The sequence below is a fragment of the Malaya genurostris genome, chromosome 3 (assembly GCF_030247185.1).
Source record: "Malaya genurostris strain Urasoe2022 chromosome 3, Malgen_1.1, whole genome shotgun sequence".
NCBI lineage: Eukaryota > Metazoa > Arthropoda > Insecta > Diptera > Culicidae > Malaya > Malaya genurostris.
The window spans coordinates 197,509,005-197,533,423 of NC_080572.1; the positions used below are offsets into that span (position 1 = coordinate 197,509,005).

General features: G+C 36.8%; 1 protein-coding gene across 5 annotated transcripts in view; it reads left to right on the forward strand.

Moving 5' to 3' along the window:
• The window catches only part of LOC131434427 (sphingosine kinase 2-like), a 70,198-nt gene that overhangs the window by 4,116 nt on the left and 41,663 nt on the right, over nucleotides 1-24,419 (forward strand). For 4 of the 5 annotated variants that reach the window (XM_058601122.1, XM_058601123.1, XM_058601126.1 and 1 more), the window contains exon 2: nucleotides 13,118-14,178. In XM_058601122.1, the coding sequence (XP_058457105.1) occupies nucleotides 13,271-14,178 (908 nt within the window). In that variant the 5' untranslated portion in view covers nucleotides 13,118-13,270. Of the gene's footprint in view, nucleotides 1-13,102; nucleotides 14,179-24,419 lie in introns of all 5 variants that reach the window. The other variant, XM_058601125.1, reaches the window with a different exon arrangement.

A 24,419-nucleotide genomic window follows, 5' to 3' on the forward strand; every position in this document is an offset into this window, starting at 1 on the left:
AGGTTCAGAATTTCGTTCCAGAGAACATGTCTAAAATTAAGCTAAGTTTCAGGTATCAGGTCCAGATTTCAGTTACAGAATCCTGTCCAGAATTTAGTTACAGAATCCTGTTCCAGTGTTTTCTGTTTTGTATATTTAGGATCTTTTCTACCTTGTGTCAATTAGAGCCGGTGTTCCAGCATTGATTTTCTGAACTATGTTCTAGAATTTAATTCCAAAACACAATTGAGTTTCAGAATCCAGAAATCGAGTTCAGAACGTAGCTCCAGAATCCAAGCCTAACACTTCGATACTGTGTTTCGATTGTATGTAAAAAATCAAATTCGGTAATCGCGAACTCGATCGAGATACAGAATGCAAAATTTCGTATTCGATCGAAACTATCCGATTCGAACGAAGTTAAGAGTCGAGGTGTAAAAGAAATCTTCGATTGCAGAATCCACCTCCAGAATGCAGTTTTAGAATTCAATTTAAAAATCCAGTTCCAGATCTAGAACTCGAGTTCAGAACTTAGTTCAAAAATCCACGTCTAGAATTAAGTTTTAATTACAGAAACCAGATCCAGAATACAATTTACGAATTAGGCCTTCAATTCTGATTTCCGGAAGTCAGTTTCGAAATTTAATTCTAGAACATCTTTCGGTTCAGAATTCAGGTTCTAAATTATTTCGGACATTCATTGCTAGAATTCAAAAATTCAGGCCCAGTATTCTTTCCCAGAAACCGTTTCCTTCGCAGCTTCAAATTCTGCAATCTGGAACCGGATCTGTTCCAGGAGCTGTATCCTGATCTGGACTCGGACTAAAATCGATTCTAAAATTCATTTTCAGAATTCAGTTCCAGAATCCTGTTCCAGAATTTATTTCTCGAACTAATCTCTAAAATTCAGTTCCAAAACTTTCAAAAGTTCCGGAATTGAGTTCCAGAATCCAAGTCCAGAATTTAAGTGCAGAATTCAAGAATCCATATACAAAATTAGGCTTCAGTCCAGCTGCAGAATGCAGTTCAAGAATCCAGTGTATGAATCCAGTTTCGAAATTCAGCTCAAGAATCCAGATCCAGAATTTACCCAGTGAATTCGAACACCGGACGGATCGTGCACGAAAGCTTACGATTACTGTACGAACAAGATTGACGCTTACATTGTCTATCGCTAATGCAAAAGAGTCAAGAGAAACTAATGCAAGAAGCACGTTAAAAATAATGCCGAAGGCGATTAAAATGTATAACCGATTCAAGACAGTTCTATCAGTCTTGTATGGTAAGAATCCGACAGACACAAAACCGTTAATAACCGCTATGCCAAAATTCTCTACTTGAACCGATTGTTGCATCGTTTTCAGACTCTTTCCGGAATTCGGTCAATGCTGGCAAATGGAAAATGCTAGCAAAAAAATTCAGGTAGACATAGTCCGTCGTCTGGAGCAGGGATGCCAGGTTATTTTTTCATAAATCTGTGATCAATCTAAAAATCTGTCTATGTAAAATCTGTGCACGTTTCCCATACCATAATAGCTGATCAGAATCACTTTGGTGAGCAAAAAAAAGGTCTCACTATTTCCAACCGCTCTGTACTTTCTGGTGCTTAACTGTGATCGATTTTCAAAAATATGTAAAAATCTGTGATCGATTGAAGAATCTGTGAAAATATGTGCCAATTTTAAAATCTGTACAGAAAGTTGAAAATCTGTGAAATACAGATTAATCTATGAGCCTGGCATTCCTGGTCTGGGGGGAAATCTGCCAAACGATTGGGAACACTTTTACCAGTCGCAGTTTTGCACGAACATGACATAACCTCACAAAAATGAACAGAATGAACTTTTTTTGACAGTCGACGTGTACTTGTTTACAGTTTAAAAGTTCATCAGAAGTTCATCGTTCGAATGTAAAAATTGCAAGTCGCCTCGCACTCAACAGATTCATACATATATCGCTCCTTGATGCTGGAAACACATACAGGGCAATCTTTTGAGTTATTTTCACTGTGGAATACGTTTTTAACAGGCACTTTTTCGTCATTTTTTCAATTTTTAATTGCAGACGCAAAACAAAACAAGTCATTCTGTTCATTTTTGTGAGGTTATGTCATGTTCGTGCAAAACCTAATTAGATTTTTTATCGTGACTTCACAAATGAACAAGCATTCATCCTTGACAGTTCAGCTGAAACAAAAATCGAAGAACACGTCTTAAACAATCATCTTTACACTTTGCAACTAGTCACTTTTATTCAAAAAATTTCGAAAACAAACCGTATCCAATCGTGAACAAATGTTTTAAAACTAGTTAGGCGATATGGCCCGTAAATGGTCTCATCCAAATTGTTAACAGACAAACAAAAAAATCTCTGTTTATAAACAGTACTGCTTGACTGTCAAAATGTGTTCATTCGATTAAGGTTAGCAGTGACGGTAAAAAACCTAATCTAGTCAAAATCATCTAAAGTGTAATGGCAATGTTCGCTACTCTATTTTTTACAATCAAGTCAAAGTTTGAGTAGAAAACGATTCAGTTACTAACCCCTATGAACTCAGAAAGAGTAACTTGTTATTCACCTATAATTTGGGTGGTAGCCAAACTTTTGTCCTACCTAATTTAGGGTAGCTCATAGAAGAGCTCGACAGTGAGCGGTTTCTCCTCAAAATAAAAAGGTAAACTCGATTGTCAGTGTAGGACTCTGCTCACTGTTCACCAGCATTCGTCCACACGGCCTAGACGCTAACCTAATTATACTTAAACTCATGGTAGCTTTAAGGATCAAGAGTAAACCAAGTTAACTTGTGTTGGTAATTTGTGCATTACGTACATTTTATTTGGTACGTATGTCATAGATCTACACTCAATATAATAATCATTTCGACCGTCCCACGACAAAAGGGCCTAACTGCAAATGACAGTTTCTCTTTGTTTACTTTTTCTTTCACGATTTACCGAACTGATTTTATATTTGGCGCTTTACTCTTCGCAAAACTTTCAAGGTATAACTACAATCTTTTGATTTATATTGGAAACTTTAGAGAATTTGCAATAATGGCTCCGTAATAACCGAAAGAGAAAGTAAACAAAGAGAGGCTCTCATTTGCAGTTAGGCCCTTTTGTCGTGGGACTATCGATTTTATAGTTACGTGAAAAGTTATGTGAATATTTTCCACCCTACTTTTCACGTAGGTTTTAATGGAGTGGTATTTAAAAGCTGTTTAATGCATAATCAAGTAAAAGTTACGTGTTTCATAGGTAAAATGTAATGTATTGTTCATATCACATTTACCTATCAGTTCATATCAAATTCAGATACCAGAGAATTACTATTTTACATACTGGTTGAAGTCAAAATGGAGATTTCTGATGTTTATATAAATCTATAAAATGAAAAATAAAACATTTAAAAAAATTAGCATATAATTTCAATGGCTTGAAAAGCAACTAATAACGTCGTGGTATCTTTAATCGACAAACCTCCAGAAATCCTTGTTGTTGTCACTGCCATCCAAACGAAGCCGAAGTCGAGATCCGAGAACTCCCACGACACTACCGATGCAGGTTGAAGTCACATTACATGGTTCCAGTGTCTCTAGCTTCATACCGATTTTGAACTCGGTTTTCGGTGGACCAACGGGTTGTTTGAAGCATTCGGCAGGAGCGGGCAAACTTCCGGACTCACGCAGGTACTCGGTCCAGTTGAACACATGGAAACTTTTATACTGGAATGGTCCGGTCGATGTAGTAAAAAATTGTAATTAAATTACATTTCTAGCAAATATTTACACTACCTACACTTTGAGGGCCACTGTTTTCCATTTTCAGATTCGAATTTTTCACACTGGAAATTCACGTAGATTGTTTGACTTTTGGTCAATTCACGTAAACCTTATGTGATGACTCTATTCATTTTAGGGGATGTTCTAATAACATTCATTTTCGTCACGTAAAATATTCAATTTGACATTTGAAACCATTTTACGTGATTTTTCAAGTGAATCGAACGTGAATTTTTATTTGAGTATATGTATTCATATATGCAGTGCAACCAGAGCTGCTAAATGTCACTATCAACTAGCAATTTTGCACGACGAATTTTGGAAAGCTAATGTCACTGAACTGCTGCCAACCAGCCTCTATCAATCATCATATATTGAGTGTCTGAGAGCCGATCGGTCATAACATAAATTCTCTTGATTACACTCATCAAGACGCTCATTGATTGGCGATGCGATTGAACTTATTTTCATTTCTCCTATCACTGCTTTATTACGATGTGACTAAATATTAATCAAGCAGCATAAACATTGAATTAAATTCATGTACACCAATAAACTCCGAAGTCCGATGAATTTTTGCAAAGAACAATGAATTTTATCAATTTATGTTTATGTTAGTACTCTCATGGATTTTTTTTACTTCAACAGGGAATAGGAGAATGAGAGAGAAAACAAAAAGGTCGTCTGCCTTTGACTGAGTATACTTCTACTTGGTCATAGAAGTATCGAGTATCTCATTTGACAACTTGACCGTACCGATTACAGCTGACGATGATTTTAGTCAGCCTGTCAAGGTCATTTGACATAACTGACAATTTGCAGCTCTGAGTGCAACCAGTTTATCAAAGTGGCTTGCACGATTGAGTTTCAAACAATCTTTTTTAACAATAACTTATTCTCAAATGAATGTTAAGTCTGACTTTTTTGATGAAATATCAGTTTTGATCAATTTTTCACCAACGTTGGAAAATTGCTTACATTTTATGAATGTAGATTTTATTTCCCTAATAAAAAAAGTTAGCAACACTGCATTTGTATCAGATTGCGTTACACAAAATAAACAAAACTAAATATTTTCTGTTACAAAAGCAGTTTTCCGGAAAAAATAAAAAGTTTTTAGCAGGTTCGAGTCCTGTCTCTGAGCGTATCTTTTTCCAAAAATTCATCTTTTCTGTTAGTTTTTCTTTCACTTGGCGTCTCCAATATATATTTCCGCTCAGTCATTGAAAAAACTGAACATTCCATTGCCATTGACTTTCGCGTGTTAAATTAAAGGTTCCTATTTTGTGGGTTTACTTATAGAAGGTACGTAAATCTTTATATTGCAATAATTTCTGCAAGAGGAAATCCATATAGGAATGTGTTTGTTGCTAATCAAATGTGTCATTGGAAGTAAGCTGAAACTGAAATAATTTTCCTCGAGCAGTTTTAAGGAAAACGGAAGAGTTTTGGACTAAGATTTTCGCTTTTCTTGAATTGCAATTTTAAGCAGAATGAGCTGATTGGTTTATTTTTTTTTCAACCATATGGAAATTTTATTGAATAAAATCAGGAAAAGAAGCGCCGGAATTTGTTTTTACGCACACATTGTTGACATTACTCATACGCTTGCAAAGAGTTTGGCCCCTTAACATAATTCAGAACATTTGAAAATGTTTCACTTGAGTTCAGATGCCATTCTCGATTGAACTTCAAAATGAAAACAGTCGGCTGTCAAAATGATCAATGTTTGAAAATCCAGTCATGACATGCTACAACACTTTTATTCTAGTCTTAACATGTATAGCTCACCACCTCTATTTAGTTTCCATAACTCGGACACATTTTTCGCTAAACCTCGATTACCCCATTTACACCCAACACCGGAAAGGTATATGTGGCCAATTAGAACTATTGACGCTTAAGCTCCTTTTTCTACAGTACAGCTTCGTACCCCACGGTGTGCTAGTTTCATGCGGCAGAGTGCCAGTAGATACGGAAGGAGCCGAGTCGGCGTCCGGAAGCAATGTCAAAGTATTTTCACATGTAGTATGGGTTCTCGTTCGAGAAACTGCACGTTCTTCCCCTAATGTGCATTAACGGGGAATAAAAACGGAAAACGTAACGTGCTGTGTGTGGTGTATGGAATCATTTTTCCAGCATAGCGAAACCACAGCCAAAACAGAACCAGCGTTGGCGTAGTAATGATCCAGGAAGACAATAGAATTATTGTAACTATAAGGGAGCGTGACGACCTCTCATTCGAAATGTTGGCAACAACTCAAAAGATTTTATCCGCAATGTTGGCAATTCGATATGCTTTATTTATTTTTTATTTGATAGGTCGTTTGATCGTTTGGAATGAAACTGACAAGATTATGTTTTCTTTTAAATTTAATATTTACAGTCACTCCAGTCTACTTGGACCTACAAATCTTATTATTCTAACCTGAGAGTAAATGTCAAACTAACATACTTATTGTATGCAATTATAGGAAGATATATTCGATTTGCAATCAGGTTTTGAGGTTATAATATTTTCGGTTCGCTCCATTGCAGAAAGAGTGCCGAGCTACGAGAATGTCAAAGGTAAAGTCCATTTAATCTGTGATGCAACTTTTGATTCACCCACTCTTTTACTACACGATGTAGGCGGAAGCCCACAAGAGAATGAAAAACCACCGGCGGAAGCATTCGATTGTATACCCGTTGTTCCAGTAGAGGAGAAATAGTTGTAATAGGTCACTAGGTTGTTCAGTAGGAAACCGGAATTGGAGTAGTATACCGGTTTGGTACATCATCGAAGGCTCCGATTGGGTGCCACATGGGCTGAAATATTCACGGAAAATGTGGGTGTAGCATCCGGAATACGTTTGTCAGTCACGCAATGTTGTTATTGTTGCTACTATCTGTATATACACAGTGTGTCCCAGGAGAGGAAATATAAAATGCCGAGGTTGAAGGTGATCATTTGGGTAGAGCAATTAAGTGTTATGTTCTCCTTTGTTAATTCAACACGTGATTGTGAAGTTTTTCCTTTTTGTTAATGTTTCTATGAATGTCGACTTTCGCTCGGTAGGCATGAATTGCAGAGAAAATGGGACAAACACGAAATTAATCGAGTTTTTACTTGAAAACAAATTCGAAGAATCTGGGCGCTTATAGAGACTTCTTCGCAATTGTACCGGAGATAAATATGTAGAGTGGAACGCATGATAAAAAGGAAAGTGAAATTTAGTATGGCAGGATATTAGCAACTGTGGTGGTAAAAGTCGAAGGTTGAGTGTTTTACACACGACATTTATCGCTCAATAGGAAATTGCATCCAAACTGACAAAATGATCATTGTATCTGAACGTTTAGTGCTAAACAAGCGGTTGTTACTTTTTCCAAAATATGACAACTCTTTGTCGCTGCTTTGGCATAATAGTATTACGCAAAATATGTTTTATCATGGTAGAAAAGAAGCACATTCTTCCAGCTGCTCATAGCTCCTATCGAAAAACAGGAATTTCTGATGACTATGGAATCACTGCTTTTGATGTAAGTTAAAAAAATATTACCGTCACTAACAACTACGTTCGTCTGGATCCGACTTCCGCTTCGATAACTAGGCACACGTTTTCAGTACGGAAATCCATTTACTTTGACTAATGAAGCGAATGTTGATTGATGGTATTCACAGAATCTTAGTTTTTAAAGAAAAATAATCATTCAAATGCTGAAGTATGATTCTACGAATCAAAAGTAATACATTTACTTGTACTGCGAGTAGTCGTTCTTGAGATATTTGGGCATGGAATTAAATAGTCAGTCTTGGATCATTGAAATCGAAGGATGTGAAGTATAACGACTTCTTACTTGTTTCTGTAAACACTCGCTTCAATCTTTTTAAAAATGTTGCAGAAAAATAATGTGACATTGCATCTTTGACTAGATCTTTTTGTTAGCTCGACTTCTACATCTGATAATATCAATCAATCAAGCGAAAAGATTTGACAGCTTTGAACTCGATTGAAACATGTAGTAGTCGGATGGTGCTAGTTTTGGACTAGCGTGTTCCACTAGATTCCTGGGGCGAAGGATTGGCTTTTGAAGAACTTTTCTTCACATTAGAATCTATAGCATGGAAGAAAATGCTCAAATACAATAAAGTAATGTTGTGAACTAATGCCCAAGCTTTCAATATGATACATCTGACATTCGATTTGGCGGGTCAGAGTATAAGGCACAGGTCTCGCCAGTCACTTGTCGTTTGTTCCAGTCTCGCTCCGAAAAATTACTTAGAGTAGATTTTGTTTGAGTCACTCTGCTTTTACGATTATTCCGGAACTATTAACATCTGGTCTAACCAAGAAATAACTAGAATAATAAACACCTCTTCCTAATCTACCTGGTGTGCTAATGCCTCCCTCTTGTCATTTAAACAATCTCTTCGAAACATTTTGTTTTTCGTTTGGATAATTTCTGACATGAATTTTGGCCGATTTTTAACACAAATTTATTCGGTTAGTTAAAAAAAGCTTACGTTGCATATTCGAAATAATTCTCGAAACCAAAATTATCTGCAATAATACATTTAAACTTAATTATTGGTTACTTTATGAAAAAAGTGCGGATAGAAAAAAACGTCGGTTACGTCAAATATACCAACATTCAACAATTGTTCCAATGTCTTCGACTTTGAATCATCTCGAAACATGATTGAACGATTGTTTCATAGTCCCCTGTCAGATTAGGATTTGTCTGGAACCGTTAAAATTTTATTTTCATTCAACCCCCATTTCGTCTCTCCATCATCTTCATTTGAAACTAACTAGATTCGCTCGCCTAAATTAACCTGGTCGTTATTTCCTCTTTTTTCTGTCTTCCGCCATCCATTTTTTTTATCACTAATTAGATCTACATGCTGATTCTAACCCCCGTATACGCTCGTTTAGCACCCCCTCCACCAACCCTTGTATTCAATTTACCTAACCACTTTTCTCCTCTCTCTCACCTTCTAAGTAAGAGCACTATTACTGATCTGTTATGCTTGGTGTCATCAACTAGTTATAGTGTTATAAATTTAGTTTTAACTGTTAGTTTTAATTGTAGTGTTAGGCCTAAATGTATCTGTTGGATCATTGTAATCTGTTGATACAAATGATGAGGAGGTTTTATGCCTGCTGGAGAGAGAGATTGCCAAATTTCATCTCCACCGGGCTTTGGGTGGAGAGAAAAATAAGCGTTTTGTCGGTTACGTCACTTATGGCGATATATCTTCGGAACAGGATCTTGATCTTCGAACTTGGCTCACAACCCAATAGTAGCTTTCAAACGAGCATAAGCTTGTTAAAATCGGCTAAATTTCGGTTAAATTTTGTTACCTTTCTAGAAGGCCAAAATCTATTCCATTTCAATCCATTCTGTATTTTATTCGAATTAATCTAGATGAGAATATCTCGTGCTTTATGTGAGTTTTAGGTCACTAGGAGTGAGAAAATACTCACCCCAAGTAACATGATTTTTTTTATAGATTTTTAAACAAAATTTCCAATAAAACTTTTTTTAATCCACCTAGAGGTGTAGTGATACCTTTTTCATATTCCTTATATTTTCAAAAACATCACTAGAAGATTCTGTTAAGTTTTTGACGTGAATACGTTTTACTTTACTTTGGAGCGCCTTTTTTTAGAACTTCATCGTGAATATCTCGGATTGTACTAAATGTAATCCCATCATTTTTTTCCATGCCATCAGAAATATGATCAGCAATTAACGATTCAATTTTCAACAATGTGAGATAACCATAAATATATCAAAAATTAGGTCTCTAAAACTCTTGGAAACACTGACAAAATGTATTGCTTGCTTGCCTTTTTGCGCCCGCACGACGGTTTTGACGTTATCGGACAAATACATTCCCGAGTACTCAAAAATAAATTCAAGCTCAGAATTCAGTTCTAGAATTAAACTCGGAACCTGGAATCTGGAAGCAATTCAGTTCAGTTCATTCTGGAATTAGATATTGAACCTGAATTTAGAAACCGAATTCTGAATCAGTCTTAGATTCCGAATTTAGTTCTTGAATCCAGTTCCAGTTCATAATTAAATTATGCCTAAGAGTGCTCAGCGGTTTTAAATATTGGATAAATTCCGCAAATCTGTTCTTCTTCTTAGAATAATTTAAATATTCCCAGAGAATGATGCGAAGTCTTCCTATGTCTTGAGTATGTAAATTTACCTAAAATAACATTTTGTCGTGAATACGACTTACGTTACCATAGGGTGCCTTTTCAAAATTAGCCATATGGAAGAATGGGCAGAACTTAATCGTGAATATCTCGACTTGTATTAAGGGCAGCAACATAATTCTTTCGCCATTTCATCAAAAATATGTAAATTTCATCAAAAATATGATCAGGAATTAAGGATATTGTTTTGAACAGTGTGAGATAACCACAAATAACTCAAAAATGAAGTTTTCTAACACTTTGAAAACAACGCGTCAGGCACATATCTTCATCTGAATGCTTATAAAAGGGGAACCGTGGTCGAAAATCATTTCTTCTTGTGTGTTGGATGGAAGCAGACGTCGTGAGAATGATTTATCATTTGCTTTCCGGTCGTCGAGGGAGCGATATAATCAACCAACAGCGACAGAGAGTGCACCTTCTGCGTGGTTAAATCTCAAACGCTCAGGTAGCAACTCTCATTCGCTTTCCGGTCTTCAAGCCAAGACTCTGAGCCTGCTCTTAGTTCTAAACTTAGTTCTTGAACTCAATTCTTCTGTTTGATTCTTTTTAGAATCATAATAATACTCCCAAAGAATTGTGACATTTTACTGTACATTTTGGTAGTCGTGGCGAGAAATCGTCTTCAAGCTTCAGAGCTTAGTTCCGGAATATGGGTTTAGAATTCAGAGCCTACGTGCTGAACTGGATTCTGGAAAATGATTCCGGAACTGATTTCAGTTTCGAAATTGTTGTCTACTAAATTCCAACTGAATTCTGAGTCTGTTCTAAGTTCTGAATATAGTTATTGAGCTCAGGTCCAGTTCCTAATTCCAGAATTCTTCAAATCGGTTATTTTGTCCTGAATACGACTTACTTTACTATGGGGCGCCTTTTCAAAATTTACCCTGTACAAGAATGGGCAGAACTTTACCACGAATATCTTTTGATGTACTTAATATGATTAGGAATTCGTGATTAAATTTTCAACCGCGTGAAAAAACCCTAAAAATAATTGAAAAACAAAGTTTTCTAAAACTTTTGACAAAAATTCATCACGCTTGCTTGCCTTTTTCTCATCCGGACGACGGTTTTGAGGAAGTCAGGCACATATCAGAATCTACCGAACAAATAGAAAAGGAAATCTTTGAATAAAAACTGTTCATTTCTTTTATTGCTACAGACGAAACTGGATGTCGAGGTGAGGTTCTCCCACCAACATCAGTAAGAACAAACCAGGTATAAAGCGTGAAAGTCTCATTTGGACTTCGGTCGTCAGGAGGAGCAGTCGGCAATGAAAGTAGACCTTTAGCGTGGTGTAAAGCCTCAAACGCTCAGGTCACAGAGCCAGTTTTCAGAATAATTTGATAAGCTTTGTGCAATTTTCGCAGGGCAAAATTCTTAACAGTGTTTAATATCTTAGAGAATTACACAATTTGGCTCTTATGATACCAGAAATTTATCTCGTACGGCATTTTGATAACTTTTTTCACTGAAATGTTTAAATCCGAAACGAAATGATTGACATCAAAATTCTGTATAGTTCTATTTATAACAATAATTGCATACCCAAAGAATTATGCGAAATTTTCTTCACTATACTGTATACGGCCCATTTTTCAACCACTTGTAGTTTGTAGTAGAACTTTCTGCTGATTTGCTATAAAAAATGCATAGCTGACTTAGAAGCCATTAATGAAAGGTTCCTTTCAGAACCACCATTATTTTATCATAAAGAACTATACTGATTATTTCGTAATATTTAATTGTGTGTTAGAATGTTTGATGTAACTAATCTGTACTTTAGTTTAGGAGTATCGTTTCAAATTCTAGTAGTGAAAAAGAGGAAATGACCTTTTCAATTTGCAAACTGTTATGTCGAGTTAATATAGATTTAAATGTGGCTACCCTGCACGCTATACGAAAATGAACAACGCACGCTAGGCGATGGTGTTTTCTTCTTCCGTACCAGCACGTACCGATGAGTACCGAATTTGCATCATTTTGTGCTACAGTTTGAAAGTTTTTATACCCATGATCCTATAATTTCGGATCCGGACTCGGATATGGATGAAATTGCACAGTATATTTTAAAACATTAAGAGCTTTGATTTCAATTATGATTTGTGAAAAACGGCTTAACCGTTGCTGAGAAATTAAAGTGAGTTCAGTTTTTGAAGCTTTTCTTCACTATTACCGGTGCGTTCGGAAGTGGAAGCCGGGCACTAGTAGTCCCAAAGTAGATTTATATATCCACTAACTAACAAGATCTACCAACTAGATGAATTTACTAGTAAGTTTCATAAAAATTTCTGACCCGAAAAGGCGAATGACCTTATAGATAAAACCTCTTCAATCGAAACAAAAAAATGTATTATAACTGAGACGCTTGGTCTGAAAAGTGTTGTCGAATATGTGACATAAACGCTGAAGTATATTGTGAACTAACCGAATCAATTTGAATAAATTTTCGTCAAAAATAAACCCAAATTACTGTCAAAAATTATATCAATGAAAAGGTAAAAAATATTTTAATGAGACTGTATCGATGAAGGAGAAATGTATTGTAACTCTACTAGGTGGATTAGGAATAGGTTTTTTCTATATAATCGATTGCCACCCTAATGGTTATTCATGATTGCTTGGAAAATTAAGGTATAATCCTTCGAAACATTGGCCAGTAACGTCAATTAATATTTTCTAAAGCAACAAATTGTCAGAAAGTCACCTTTCAATTGAAAAGTTATCGTACAGATTTCAAACGAAATAAGTTTACATTTTTTTTGTGGGACATACTGTAACATTTCTAAATGAAATGGGAACTGTCTCAACGTCTGTATTATGTTTTGGAAATGAAATGTTTATATTCATGGGATTAGTATTGCTTATATATATCAAGTACACAATGGTGAAGGTTGAAGTATCAAGGACAGCTTCAACTGGCCGTGACATATTATTCGAGCTAGACTCTATGTTTTTATTATTATTGGTCTGCTATTGTTTGGATCGATGATATCTACGTACATCCGTCACAAAAGAAAAATATTTATACACATTTATTTATTATTTTTTATGGATATTAGACAAAACACATACCGTCTGCAAAAAGCAAGTCATGTTCACGCAGTAACGTGTTTAATCTTACCAGTTATCGTATTCACAGGCCATAAATCAACCGCATTCAAGTAAACAAACCAAGTGTTTACCGTTTTCCGTTGCCAAACTCGTGAAAAAACAATAGTATTTAGCGAAGATTAATGCGTTTCCCGAAAAGTTTGACACGCTGGAATAACCTGGAAGCTGATTGGTTGTCAGTATGGTGGATAAGCCAAAGTCGGAGCTCGTCGGGGAAGAGATAGTCAACCAATCGCCTGCCCTCAGCAAAGGAACCGACAGTAACAGTCCACCGCATGTGGTCTACCTGACGGAAACGTTCTACATCAGCTCCAAAAAGAATACGGTTTTCGAAGTTCGGCTTACGGAGAAAGGGCTCAGCCTAAAGAAGCAGAGTAATGGGTCAACCAAGGAGCAAACGATCCCCCTGAAAGACATCATCGGTTGTCGGTGTTTGCGGAGCAGACGAAAAACAAAGGGTGGATCGGCTTGTGCGTGTACCTCAATCTCGGGAACGGTTCAGCTCAAAGTAGTCGATGAGAATTCCGGCGAGCAAGATGAATCGGATGTTAGTGCGTATCTGTACATTTATGCTTACATACTCAAGCGAAATCGACGGGGTGGATTTCGGGAACGCACCACCATTACGCTTAGGTTTCGATCCTTCGACAAGTACGAGGATAACAACAAGGAGGCACAGAAGTGGCGAGCTGCGATCAAGTATCTGATCGCGGGTGAAACCTCCATCAAATCAATCTTCCAGCCGAAGGATGCACGCAAAATGCTGGTGATTCTTAATCCGAAATCCGGATCCGGTAAGGCGAGAGAAATGTTCCAGCAACGGGTGGTGCCGGTTTTCGGTGAAGCAGAAATTATATACGATCTGCACATCACGAAAAAGTCCGACTGGGCCCGAGAGTTCGTCCGGAATCGGGATATTTATCTGTGGCGTGGAATTGTAGTGGTCGGCGGAGATGGAATTTTCTACGAAGTCCTGAATGGCTTGTTCGAGCGAGAGGACTGGCAGACGGCTATCGAGGAGGTATCGATCGGAATCATTCCCTGCGGATCGGGGAACGGACTGGCGAAAACGATTTCCCATTTGTACGAGTGAGTATTCTAATTTTTGTCTCTAAATCATTATTGGGAAGTATTTTTAGTTGCTTGGGAACGATATCAATAGCTAATACTAAACATAATTAGAAGCAGTGCGGTAAAACTTCATTTCAATTGAATATTATTGGATGGAAATGAAATTTATGGGCATTGACTGTCAGCATATCTATTTGACGTTTATTGGCATACTGAAATGAACCTACCAGAATGCATCGTCAATTGAATAACCGTATCTAGTCACTCAAGTGCCAAGTATAGTCTACCTGCTTCATTGTTTTCACTGTTGGAAGTGAGCAATTAGAATGAATAGGCATGGACATAAACTCGATAACCAAAACTCTCTTCGGCCAACATTATAAGTAGAGGGTGGCGGTTCTCATTTGAGTTTTCGATTATCACCAGTAAGTTTGAATCGATAATTTTCGACTGTTTGAAATGTATTGAGATGTGTTCCAAAGCATTAAAAATGAAAACTGAAAGAGGGAACAATTATTTTGTGTTGATTTTATAAGTAAGATTACAGTTATTACTGGTTTACCTTTCATCCATCATCTTGAACCTCATTTGAAGGCCGCTCTCTCAACTGACATTTTATTTCCTGAGATCAACTGACGGTGGTGGTTAAACTGAGTTTCGATTGGAAGAGAAACGAATGAAGAACTGAATGCTACCGTTCTGTACGTCAGCGAAGGTTGTGTGTTAGAATGTGAAGTTTACTGCAGTAGAATGATCGTCAATGTGTGCCACATTCGGTTTTAATTGAATTGCATGAAGTTTTACAGCACTGATTAGAAGTGATGTGTGTAAAGAATGTCTTTGATAAAAATGGCTCACAACTTCTTTTCGTGTTCTTATCACACGAAACAGTTATATTTTCAATTCCAAACTTTTAGCGATCCACCAGTGAGACGCCTCTGTGTTCTGATTGTAAGCGCACAAGTTTTTTTTTCACGAAAAATTTATCATTTCGACGACTTGACTGAAACTACTGTTGAAATTACTATAAAACTTAACAGATGTAAACAATATACTATGAATAAGATTTACTCTACATTTCAGGAGGATTTATACTCATACGGCTAAAAAGTTTCAAAAGATTCTCGGTATGCCATTTTTTCGAGTACACACTTCAGTGAATTGTACTTGGGAATCTCTTCGTTATTATTCAGAAGTCCGAAGAATTTTTCTAAATTTTTCTAGATAGGAATCTCACATTGTAACGCATCCATTTATAGGAGCCACACGAAAACTATTTAACAAAAAATCAGTCCTAACAGATTTTCGCGTACTTTTTCTAATATCAATCACTTTTTCTTTTCAAATTTGAGAAACACATTGGGTTTTGAAATCTTAACTTATCTGAAATCTATCCCTTAAAGTTACTTCGAGGAATCAGGAACCGGGAGTCGGATCCGCACAAAATTCAATAGCCCATTAAAAACTTTTCATTTGACTCTTGGTTTAGCCGTTTCTGAGAAAATAAAGTGTTTCGTTTTAACAACTGTTTTCGGTATATCTGGAATCGGAAACATGGAATCTTTCATTTGGCCAGCCAACTTTGAAAAAAGCTTTCCGTTTCCTATAAAGTCGCTCTATATTACATTATTATTATTACTACTATTTGATCAAACTTTCGGAACTGGTTCGAAGTCGGTTTGTGTGACCAGCAGCTAACATAATCTACGAAATGAAATAGTTTTAAGTCAAATTTAGATGAGTTTTCCGTTTTTTTGCATCGTCGATCTGAATGACTTTTTACATTTCATCCTGTAGTTCCGGAACCGGAAGTTTGATCCGGATAAAATTTAACAGCTACCAATGGGACCATAAGCATTTTAATTTGAGCCTAAGCCTATGAATGCATCCATCTATGAGAAAAATGAGTGACATTATTTGACACATGCACATACATACATACATACACACATACGCACAGACAATGGTCAACTCGATGAACTGCGTTAAATGGTATGTGACACGTGGGCCTCCGGGCAAGTTTTTTCCAAGTGATTTTTCAAGGCGAGAATTCTTGCAGAAGAGGTTTTCTCATTGCTATCTAACAAATTGAAGAGGAGGTGCAACGGTTAACTGCACATGTGGTTATTGTTTTATTGCTGTTATTTGCCTGAGCGTTTTCTCTCCGAAGTACTGGGAATGCTTGGAGCCGGAGAAGAAGATATACCTTTCTTCTTGGGTGTGGATGACTTATTGTCCCAGTTTTCGCCTGGCTTATTGTTTTTGGCATTATTGTCATGTGACCAGTTGAAGGTCATAGGCGACATGCGTTCCAAGGAACCCTTCACTGAAAGTACGTAAGAAGATATTCTTGAAGACTTCTTGAATGAATGTGTAATGAATGTACATTATTGTAGAGAGCGTGAAAAAAATCTTCCACATTTCGTTTTCGAAAAAAATCTCCATGCTGTAATATGAGTTTTACTTGGTTGAAGCAAAACTCAATCTAGAATACGCCAAGTGTAGGTAAACAAATTAATTGTTATCGAACAAAGAGGTGTAAACTGTATCACTGCAAACTGTGCGTCTTACCCTGATTATTCTTACCAGTAAGTCATGCGCAACAAATAACCTTTTATTTATGGGTGGATTGAGATTAATCTCTGTACGGCTCTCAACCCCAACGAAGTGATAAGAGAGTCGCATTAAGCCATTCAATTAAAACAATGGACCTGACCTGGTTAAGATTAGAGAGTGTTGTTGGTTGGACGGAATAAAATCGCTGATGTCGGGATATTTTTATCACAATTCCGTTTTGTGTTGATTGAATACCTATGGTTTTAATTTTGAATATGAATCTATATGATACTTATGTTATTAAACATGATCCAAATTTGAATTTTTGTTATATCCTTACATACAGACAAGAACATTTAGGATTCGTTGAAGTGACTTAAGTAGAAATTAAATGTTTATCTATGAACTTGATTATTTGTTTGGCTTAATGTAAAGTCGCCATAACTAAATTCAATTTTTTTTAAATAACTGAGCGGACAAACAGATTTGGAAATTAAATGAATTGAAATTCTGAGAAAAGATGATTTTTTTTTTGAAAAAAGATCTGCTCAGACTCGAACCTGCGTTCTTATGCATTCCTTGCATACGTGTTTATCATTTCCGCCATCCTGAGATATGGTAGAGACAGTTTTACAACAGCACCGATTTGGTACATCGTACATCGAACTCGAATATTGCGCTGAAATAATTCTTTTCCATTAGATTCGATGAATGAGTCGAATTTTTGATCATTTCGTTGTATTCGAAGTGCTGTTCTGACAAGTCATATGTCACGTATCGGAACAAAAGGTAATCGGATGGAGCAACGTTGGGTGAATATGGCGCTTGGGACAGAACTTATCATTTCAGCGTTTCCAAATAAGATTTTTTGACTTCCGGCACATGGGATCTTGCATTGTCATGAAGCTAAATTTATTGTCATGGGCATCTTTGTATAACACCAGTGATTGTTGCATCCGGTTGGAACATCGTCTTCATCGAGCAACGTTACCAAATCTCCATCTTCGAACTTTTTCGTTTGTCCTTGTCTTCTAAGCCAAAATTTCCATTTTTCGAATCGCGCAAAGCACTGTCTGAAAGTTTGCTCAGCGAGTGTATGTTCGCCGTATGAAATCCTCTAAATATGATTCGAAGGAAAAGTTACAAAACCTATGTTGAATCCATATAGACTGATTCACGAAATCTTCATCATTACCACCGATCTTCTATGTGTCAAATTGGTGATTACATGGAACTTGCGATCATGGAGATTGGATTTCAGATTTAACAGGATTGTTGTAGTTGGTGAGATTGTTGTAGTTGGTGAGATTGTTGTATTCTTTATTTAATTTTGTTACTTTTCATGATGAAAACCAAGCATCAACAGTTCCTCTCCTCCTTATCATTTATTCTTCCCTATGAACATTGGAGATGGGAAGCGGCCGGCAATTGCTGTTATCATGCTGTTGAGATGTTCAGCTTGAGCTGGAAATTTCTATTCAATTCTTCGTAACTACTAATTCAATTATTAATATTAAAAATTACAGGGTCGTGTACGAAACACGACCGATCATGATTACGTTAAAAATGCATAAGCAACCTTCTCTACGAAATTATCGAACCGCACTGAGCGTAAGTTGCTTTGATACTGATTCTGAATCTATGGGAGCGATTTTCTTATACGCGAGCACACCTATTGAAAATCAATGTCGCTCATGCGAGGCGAACGGCACATAAAATAAATTCGTAGAAGATCCACTCGCTGACATGCACAGGCAACCTTTTCTACGGCATTATTGAACCGCACCGTATGTAAGTCGGTTCGATAATGATGAGCGATGCCAGGTAGTTGTAGTGTAATTTTCGTAGATTGACATTTTTGTTTATTTGTCTGGAGCCGGGAAAAGCCCGCTGGAGTTGAGATTCTTTAAACCTCTTTCTCCAACAGGCATAAAACCTTCTTGTCTTTTGTATCAACAGATTACAAATATCCAACAGATACATTTTTTTTGTTTAAAAATACATTAAATTTTTTTCCGGAAATTCTAGAGGTGTCAAGCACAAAACGTACAAAAGAAGAGTTTCCGTAGAAAAATTCCAATCTCCGTAGATTTTTTCTACAGATCCGTAGAAAATCTTCGCAGACCCGTAGAAAATCTCCGAATCCGCAGATCTACGGAGATTTCCGTACATCTGACATCGCTGCCACACTGAAAAATGAGCAGTTGACTATTTATCGAGCGGATGACAAAACGAATATTTCGCCCATCCGCTTTGCATGAAGGCAGCCGTTGATTGAGCAGAAAAATGTGACAGAGCATATATTTATAGATTCGATTTTGTGCGTAAGTTCATACTGTGCAGAACAGTGCGGTATTTTTTCCTGCATGACGCAGTCTTCCTGTACAGATCGAAATAGAACTGCTACTCAATGAAATGCCTGATGTGAAGCAACGATCAAAACCCTCGGCCGTTTTAGAGGGTGACATCGTTATGACATACTGTGATTGGCTCGTGAAAACATAGGTCAATTCAAACCAATTTTTCAATGGTATACTGTTGAAATACTAAGACGACGTTACAAAACATGTTTAAGTTAAATGTTTGCGACTCGATTGGCATTTGAATTATATAAATCCGTCAACAAATAATTGCGTTGTGACCGTTCCGAATTATGACAAATCCAACGCGGCCCCGTGTTGTGGAGTGTAAGGCGTTTTAATGTTAAAAACGTGCCTTATCCACCTAGCAGTGAAATGATACCTTTTTTGTCAATCCACATGTGTTTTTTGTTTGAATATTCTTTAGTGTTTTTCATGAAGTTATTTTAATGACCGTCGTTTCAAATGACAGTTTGAAATTTCCATCACTCCTTACCGGTATTCAAGAACTAGGGGTGACATTATATAAACAAGTTGACTAGACCTTTTCGTACAAGTGTTCGTACAAAAACCGTTAGTTTCGATTTTGATAATGCGGCTCCAGCATAACCCAATACTGTTCGTATGACCGTGAATTAATATGACGAATGAATTGGAATAGTTTGAGCTCAACTTTGAAGATTGTATGGTATGGTATCATCTTTTATGACGATTTGAATTTTAAAAACTCATCATTCTGTTATTACATAATCGGAAGTCGGAATCGGATGTTGTATGGAAAAATATCATCTCAATTTGAATTTTTAATAGAAAAATTCGTTTTGGACGATTGAACATCTCCATTCCCAATACTTTCGGAATCTGAATGCGGAAGTTTGTGTAGCCGAAGTCTGTTAAATTCACCTAAGGGATTGTAAACCATTTCATTTGATTCGAAATTTTTGAAAATCAATGTTGCTATCTTTGAGAAATCGTAGTGCGCTGCAAATAAAATGTTTGGATACCTTCGGAATACCGGTAAAATTGAAATAAGTTTATTTGACCATCGACTATCAAAATCTGCGAACCCGACTAATTTTTGTAAAATGGACGTTTTTACACTAATCATCCTGTATCTTCTAAACCGGAAGTCGGATCTGACTATAAAACAAAAAATTTCTATAGGCTCTCAAGATCTACAAAACGAAAAATGAGTGACATTAATTTTATTTCGTTTCACATATCGTCCTGTAGTTCCGGAACCAAAAGTCGGATTCAAATAAAATTCAGAAACCTTGTACGGGAGCATAAGAATTTTCATATGAATTTAAGTTTTTAAAAAACGGTTGAGCCTTCTCCAAGTAAAATGAATGAAATTATTTGTCACACACATACACACACACACACACACACACACACACACACACACACACACACACACACACACACAAACACACATTTACTGATCCTGATGAACTGATTCCAATGGTACATGGGTGTTATATTCTTCCAGCAATTATTGCTGTTTAAATCAATATAAATATGGAATTGTTTTGAATCCGAAAATACTGCCACCTTTCCAATACATATACCATATTCGAACGATTATGTTGCCAAAAAAGAACCGTGCTAAAATCGAAACGAGGCAAAATGTCATGAAAAATGATGCTGTACACAGTCACACAGTATTAAAATCGTGTTTCACTTTGTTCCCAAGCAAAAAAAACTTCTACTGCTGGGATAGGGAGAAAAGTCACTTACATAAAAATATCGATATTTCTGAATAAAATTAACGGATTTCAACAATCTCTGGCTTGTTGGATAGCTACTACCGTGTTAAACCTATGTCCCAAGACATATTTTGTTGACAAGGACAATTGTGATAAAAACTGAAAATCTTGACATAAAACTTTGTATAACTGGAAAAGTAAACAACTTTCATTTTCGACAAAATCAGCCCAGTTATCTCTGAGATCTATGCCTTTTTGTTCTGTATACACATACAGACACACTCAGGCATTTGCTCAGATTGTCGAGCTGAATCGATTGATATATGACATTTTGCCTTTCAGAATTCGGAAAATTTTTCCAAAGTTTGAGCGAATTCTATGTCTATTTATATATACTAATTTATATAAAAGTTAAACGGACTTTTACAGTCTGTTACATAAGAGCGTGGTCACTGTTGTGAGAAAATGAAAAGACTCAACATGAAAACAATTTTGAATATTGTTTTATTAGATCAAAAACGTGTGTTGGTGTACTTGACATTTCAATCAACCAACGAAACATTCGAGTACCCCTTGGTGTTACCAACCTTTACTAAACGATTTTGGCGCCAATGAAAACTCTGTTACACCATCAACTGAAATACAACTTCACTTGAACTTAAACCTCCATAAGCAGTACACGCGTTTTACTCGTAAATCAATTCAGAAAACCCAGTTCGGGTTTACATCTCATCCAAGTCAGTCGACAAACAAAACCGCTTACGTTGGGGACAGAAGAAACCAAGTACAGTATTGTATAGTGAACAGTAGACCTCGAAAATGAGTGAACCAAACGAACAAAAGCTACCGTCTGTACGAAAGAATACAATTATTGTTGACTTCAGACAGTGCAAAATTCGACCTTCGATATGAGAACTTGAAGGTTTGTTTAAGGAGCAAATGCATCTTGACATTAAACGTGTGCATTTACTTCAATGCAATAAGACCAATAATGTTGTTTATATCCAGTTCTATAAAGAGTTAGATGCAATTCAATTCTCTAAAGACAATAATAATGTGCACTATGTGGAGCATGAAAACATCAAGTACAACATTCCAGTATATATGGAAGATAGTGCTATAGAAGTGCGTGTGCATGATCTTCCCTCAAGCGTCATCGATCCTTATATTCGCAAAACTGTGTCTCAATACGGAGAGATTCTCTCTATCGAAAAAGAAAAGTGGAAGAATTTTTTCCCCGGTATTCTAAATGGCGTACGTTTGTTACGCATGCGCTTGAGGAGGCCTATACCTTCATATGTGACATTCGGTCAGGATACAAGAATCCCGTGCAAATCACTTGTTACCTATGACAATCAGATGGCCACATGTCAATATTGCCAAAAAGCTGTTCACTACGGTAAGCCATGTGATAAACCGGACAAGGAGACAACTATACCAAAGGACAACGGTGCTTCCTTCACATCAACCACAAGCAACCCCAGTACACCTGTGACAGTCACCAACAACAGTGAAGCATCCTCTTCAACGAAACCATCCAACGTATCCCCTATAGAAAAAAGTACACCAACTGCAGTTAACAGCTTACCATCCAACCAACCAGCAACTGCAAACAATGTACAACAAAGCGCATCTACAGCAACTAGCAACGAAATCAACAACAATACCACCGATGCGGCAATGGATGACGAGACGAACCACGAACGAAGTGCCCCTCAATCCTCGCAGGAGGAAAATGGAAGCTCCTCTCCCCCTAGAAAAAGGGTGACAACGAGATCCAATACAAAAAAAAATCTATTATTTAAAAACTCAGCTAAATCGGTCACGTAGTGCTTGTACGCAAATAGGCCTGAATAAAATATCTTTTGAATAAAAAAAAATTCAGAAAACCCATAAATTGTTAAATTTCTCAAGTGATAGAATCGGACAAAGTATTGCACAACCATCGGACATTATCGCACCGAGAAAATCAACCGTCTTCTCGCACAGCTTCCTGGATCGCCTTCAACGTGCATACAAATATTTAAACCTGTTTTAGTCAATTTTGAAGCACCTTCACGTACAGTTAATGTCGGATTCTTCAAAAACAGATCACAACTTACTTTTTCGTCTTTTTCTGACAATACACCGACAGAGTCGCGATTTGGAAAGTCGTCGACATTTTTCACCTCTTTAAAACGATTCACCCACTTACTCACAAACTATTTCGACTTTTGCATGTATTTCGCCGCGGCAGCTTGGCTCTTTTTTGGACCTATCTGGTGCGTACACAAAAAAACTGCTTCGAAACGAGTAGCGTACGCTTTATTCATTTTAGAAAAATGCTCAAATCGAATTGTAAACAATAGACGCTCTTATGTAAAGGACTGCGTATAACACTATGGATTTAATCAAAAGTCGGGCTTTCCAGCAGTTCTATTACTTTTTCATAGAGAAAGGTAAAAACATTTACTTAGCGTAAAAAAGTATTATGCATTAATTTTTTGTTGCATTCCCATCTGTCGTTCGTTCAATTTGTGTGGAGCCCATTTACCAACCTTATAAAAGTTTCCCATGGTTCTTCGGTAATCTGGAATGGCTTACCGAGTGACACTCATCAACTGCTTTGTTGATGTGTTCATTTGTTGTGTTTGTGTATCATCTTCATACAATAATCGTCGTTGTTCGTTATCAATCCAGAAAAAAAGTTATTGTTTTTATCAACAACATTGAAATCGCTTCGTTTTGAAACGGTTAAATCAGCGTTCGCATGATTCGTCGGTACGAGCAAGAACGTTATAAATCTCAACAAGTTCGAAATTTGACATGTTTTACTCGAAATAAAAGTAAATTTCTAGCTCAAAACCAAGTGAATCATGAACTCATTTCTAGGATCAGAATTCCGCCCCTGCATGGAGAACTTCTTTAAAACTGAGCATTACTTTCCCATGTATTCCCGCTCAAAATAAATCGAATCAAAACCATTCTTTCTGCTTTATTTCACAAGGAGTTTCGATAGTTTAAAAAAAGACTGACAACACAACATTAATAATTTGGCGGACATGTTTACTCGCTGTTGTCATGGTAATCCTTGTCATAAAGCTGATATTCATGTGGATGCAAATATGTTTATTTATATTTTGCTTCTCGCGAGACCCGTTTATCGCGTTTATCTGACCTATTGTTTGCTTTCGTACTGTAAAAAAAATGCAAAACAGAATGCAACTCCAGTGCATGGAGTGGTCGGAAGCGTCAACCACTAAGACTAGCCATCAGGATTGTGACCTTCGACAATTACACAGTTGCAGCACGATGTGGGTTGTTTACGACCAAGAATCAACTAATCAGTCATTCGAGTCACCCAGGAAAGGTTGCTGGATGTTTGCACGTTGCGCCACCTGTCAGTCAGTGAATACATTGACATTGAAAGCCTACCATTATCGATGTTCCAGATTTGGAGCACTGGTGTTTCATAGACTAAACACATATTGATACGAAACCGATGCTTTGTCTGACTTAGAGGTTTATAACTAAGAAAATATGGAATATGGTGTATAAACCGCCGCGTAAATTGAATTCTTCCTCTTCAGTATGAAAAAAACTACCGGTTAGTGGGTGCCACTGTTCTCCAAAGTGCAACACTTCGCCGGCTTTG